General features: G+C 43.9%; 1 protein-coding gene across 1 annotated transcript; it reads left to right on the top strand.

Moving 5' to 3' along the window:
* Positions 1-289: 289 nt before the first annotated feature.
* LOC113170031 (WAP, Kazal, immunoglobulin, Kunitz and NTR domain-containing protein 2-like) lies at positions 290-3,721 on the top strand. The gene is made up of 3 exons (XM_026371933.1): positions 290-1,001; positions 1,403-1,719; positions 1,881-3,721. The coding sequence occupies exons 1-3, from the start codon at positions 789-791 to the stop codon at positions 3,079-3,081; spliced, it is 1,731 nt and encodes a 576-aa protein (XP_026227718.1). The 5' UTR covers positions 290-788; the 3' UTR covers positions 3,082-3,721.
* The last annotated feature ends 803 nt before the right edge of the window (positions 3,722-4,524 follow it).

The raw sequence follows: 4,524 nt of genomic DNA, 5'->3' as shown, positions 1-4,524 counted from the left end.
TAATGAGAACAAGCTCCACAGCTCAGTGGGAGAACTGGCTGAGTTTGGTGCCATCTTCTGGAGACTTGTTCTTCAAATGGACAGGAGAGAGTTTAAAGTCATCATCCAACTATATGACAAGAAAACACGTTATTCTTAAATACTCTAAAGAAATACTGCACAATAAGTATTAGTACTAGTTAAACCGATATGTGGCAACTTGTTACTACAAAAACATACTTCTACTTCTCTAAGTAGCCTTCCTCTTTCCTCTCTAACCCTTTTTATATAAATGCATATCTACATCATTCCTAACTGTTTAATCCATGCCAACATGGATTAAACTTCTTTTACCACTGGGATATTGCTAAACTTCACCTCGTCCTCGTCCTGACTTTGCAAACTAAGGGTTAAGGCATCCGGCGCTTTACGCACAGGTGTCTCGACGGTCCTCTAAAAGAAACAGCGCCTTTTCTTTCTTTAATTAAGTTGATCGTAACTGTAACTCAGTTGGTGTTTGCTGTTCGGGCGGACAGGTCACTGTAATTCACGCTGTTAGATCTTAAGTGGGTTTGCGCGCCGCCGCACTAATCTCTGGCTACTGACCGTGGAGCGACTAACCTGGAGACTTCGCCACTTCGACACCGATACCACACGCTCCACTTTGGTGCTGCTTCTGAATTCAGCCGTAGAAATTTAACTAGGCGAAAGTTTAGAGGCTTTTTTCGAAACTTTAACATCGAGTTAAACTCAGCTGGCTCTCGTTGGATTCGTTTTCTTCCAGACTTTTCGTTTGTTACGCGCCGGACATGTGGTGGATGTTGTTTCCCAGATGGATTTGGTTTCTTCTGGGACATTGGTACACTTTACTCCTTTATATGGACCGTTGCCGTGTGAGTGCAATGCCTATGTCTGTGGCAAAAGTGGTGTACTCGCACGCAGGTCTGTGCCCGAATGAGCTGAACCCCAACCTGTGGGTGGATGCAATGAGCACCTGCATGCGCGAGTGTGAATCTGACCAGGTGAGTTCTCCTGCTATGGACTGTAATGAATTATGCTGCATGTGAAATCTTTAAATGTCTTTAAAGCACTAATGCATTTATCAATGAACATGATCTAAAGTGGAGGAAAAACTGAGCTAAGATCATGTAATTCAACATCAGAAACGCACTTTAACAAAATGCCTCATGTGACATTTGTAAGTACATTTATTGTTTGATTTATTTGCTGACAAAATATTGGTTATGCATGCATGGAAAGAACCCTTTGATTTAAATGGATCCCAGTTAAATCCACAGGTAGGATAAGAAGAATTTGATGTATTCTGCATTTTTTATGCAAAATTTTATTTCACACTATATCTAAAAAACAAATACAGTCTGCTCGTATGTGATGCAACTGTTTTGTTTCTATCCAACTTTAGGACTGTGAGACATTTGAGAAGTGCTGCCCTAACGTCTGTGGTAACAAAAGCTGTGTGGCTGCACGCTACATAGACATCAAGGGCAACAAAGGCCCCATTGGGATGCCAAAGGGTGCCACCTGCGACAAGTTCATGTGCTCTCAACAAGGGTCCGAGTGTGACATCTGGGATGGCCAGCCTGTTTGTAAGTGCAGAGACCGCTGTGAGAGGGAGCCCCACTTCACATGTGCATCTGATGGAATGACTTATTATAACAAGTGCTACATGGATGCAGAGGCCTGCTCCAAGGGTATCTCTATCTCTGAGGTCACCTGCAGGTAACATGTTAAGTATTTTAGATATCTCCTTTTTGTTTTTGGTGTGATGAGGTAACGTTGTGTTGTTCTCTAAACAACATCAGTTTACTTTAGTGATTAAAGAACGGCCTTTGACAAATCTTAACTCTGATTAACTCCTATATTACTCAAACTACCTACAGGTATCACCTGACTTGGCCTAACACCAGCCCAGTCCCTGCAGAAACTACCCTGCATCCAACCACTGCACTCCAGACCACTCTGCCAGCTGACATCCAGCTCCCCATCATAAACAGTGGTCCCACACAACAGGCTGTTTTTGTCGGGGAGACAGCTAGCTTCCTGTGTGAGGTGTCTGGAAAGCCACATCCAGAAATCACCTGGGAGAAACAAGTAAAGGGCAAAGAGAACACCATTATGAGACCAAACCATGTCCGAGGGAACCTCGTGGTCACCAACATTGGTCAGCTGGTCATATACAACGCACAAACACAGGATGCTGGCATCTATACATGCACAGCCAAAAATGTTGGAGGGAGTGTGTCGTCACATTTTCCTCTGGCCGTGATCCAGAGAGAAGCAAAAGGGAAGAATTCAGAGGGGAATAATACCAACCTGCCTTTTCCAGCTGAAGAGTGCCTTAAGAGCCCAGACACCGATGACTGTGGAGACGAGAGCATTAGCTGGTACTATGAACCAAAGAGGAACAATTGCTTCACCTTCACCTACAGTCAGTGCAATAAAAACCGAAACCATTTCGATTCCTATGAAGCCTGTATGCTGTCATGTGGCGGCGAGCTAGCAGCTCCCTGTAGCTTACCAAGCCTCCAAGGTCCTTGCAAGGCTTATGAGCCACGCTGGGCATATAGCAGCAGCATCAAAAAGTGCCAGTCGTTTGTGTACGGGGGCTGTGGTGGCAACGAGAACAACTTTGAGTCCAAAGAGGCCTGCGAGGAGATGTGCCCCTTCCCAAAGAACAACAACTGCAAGATGTGTAAACCTCGAGGAAAGATGGTCACCAGCTTTTGCAAGAGTGACTTTGTGATCCTGGGGCGTGTGACTGAGCTCACAGAGGAGCAAGAGTCAGGCCACGCTTTGCTGACAGTGGAGGAGATCTTGAAGGACGAGAAGATGGGCTTAAGGTTCTTTGGGAAAGAGCCACTGGAGGTGACTCTTCTGAACATGGACTGGAACTGCCCCTGCCCCAACATCACGGTAGCCAACGGACAGCTCATCATCATGGGAGATGTTCAGAACGGGATGGCCATCCTGCAGCCAGACAGCTTCGTAAGCTCGTCCAGCACGCGTAAAATCAGGAAGCTTCGTGAGCTTCTCCACAAGAAAACCTGTGATTTCCTCAAAGATTTCTCTGCCACTCAGTAGAGTCTTTCTCAGATTACAAGATCCAGTGACCTCAAACAGAAATCCACAAACGTATCAGTAATATTGGAGGTTTTGTTGCTTGTTTCACATGTTTTTATGTCCATTCTTTGTTATTGCTCCGTAGGTCTTAAAAATCATATGATCGTTTTTGTCAACTCCCTCTTGTCATGATTTGTACATACATGTCCAAACTACCTTTTCTTTTTTAACAAATAAGAATCAGTGTTGCTGTCAACTGGAAGAGGCAGGGACAATAGCAATAGTGCAAAGCATTTATCCAGCAACTATTTAATCTTTGTAACTTTTATATAGTTTCCTCTTAATATCATTCAGTAGCAGTATATTTTTTGTTTTTTGTGGGATCTGTCCTGAACCTTTAAGCTCACAATAACACAATGTGAAGCCTCAGTTTAACTACCAGAATCAAATAAGCTCTTTGGTTCCATTTTTTATGGAGTCTACGTATTTTGATAAGTTCTAATTTACAATACATATGTATGTGGTCTATACTTCATATTTATTTTTTGAATCTATTTCTAATAGGGCTACGGCCAGTGGAGAGAAATGTATATACAAATATATATATTCCTGTTTATTAAAACTTTTGATGGAATGTAAGGGCAAAATGAAAAAATAAATGTGATTATGACAATAAGAGACGTCTTTGTTTGTGGTGTTGTGCGGTTTCCTTCAGCTACAGACAAAACAGCCCAAATGCTTCCAGCTTATCAAAAGGTGCATGTAGCTGACATGTCTTCGTCCATATCCCACTTCTTCCACTTGTAGGACCAAGTCTGGTATTAAAATTTGAAGCGGGTCACATTCCAGCCCAGCTGTGGCCGCCTGCAGAGCTGCGTGTTGTGTTGTGTCTGGGTCTGGGGCCCTCGCATAGCACACACCCCACCGGACATCCATCGGCCTTGTGTGGCCCCTTTCATGTGCGAGAGGCCAGGGTGAAGGGAAGGAGGAGGAGATGTTGGCGGATTCTCTCGCTTCGACCATATCTGTGTCAAAGGAGCACGTCTTAGAATAGAGACCAGGATGACTTGAGATGAAAAAGACAAGAAGGAGTTGTGGGAAGGCAGCTGAGCTGAACTAAACTGGGGACTGGTCTTAATACTGTTCTGTATTGTCTACTTCAACACAATGTTTCAGCGCACACACTTATTCTGTGGGAAGTGTAGGTTTTTCATGCAGAGATTGTGGTTGGTGGGAAGGAACTAGAAGATAGACGTGGCTATAAAGGTGCAAACATCATGTCAGGTGAGCGTCAACCCAGGCTTGACAAACACGATAACTGTGGCATATTTTTTATAAGAAAAATAGCCACGAGGACCTCCAGGACATACAGGAAACAAAACATAAGAAGCCAACAAACTATCGAATGTTTTCCCCCTTCCCCCTCTGCCCTTATATCCCTTTCTCTAACCCCATTTCTCAGCC

This window comes from Anabas testudineus, chromosome 8 (genome assembly GCF_900324465.2).
Source record: "Anabas testudineus chromosome 8, fAnaTes1.2, whole genome shotgun sequence".
NCBI lineage: Eukaryota > Metazoa > Chordata > Actinopteri > Anabantiformes > Anabantidae > Anabas > Anabas testudineus.
Note: the sequence above shows the minus strand (reverse complement) of the source record. Positions and strands in the feature narration are given on the sequence as shown.

Bases quoted from the DNA above. Each gene is read 5' to 3' on its own strand.
- LOC113170031 (XM_026371933.1), top strand. From the start codon at position 789: ATGTGGTGGATGTTGTTTCCCAGATGGATTTGGTTTCTTCTGGGACAT. The intron at 1,002-1,402 runs GTGAGTTCTCCT...ATCCAACTTTAG, and splicing joins GCGAGTGTGAATCTGACCAG to GACTGTGAGACATTTGAGAA. The intron at 1,720-1,880 runs GTAACATGTTAA...AACTACCTACAG, and splicing joins ATCTCTGAGGTCACCTGCAG to GTATCACCTGACTTGGCCTA.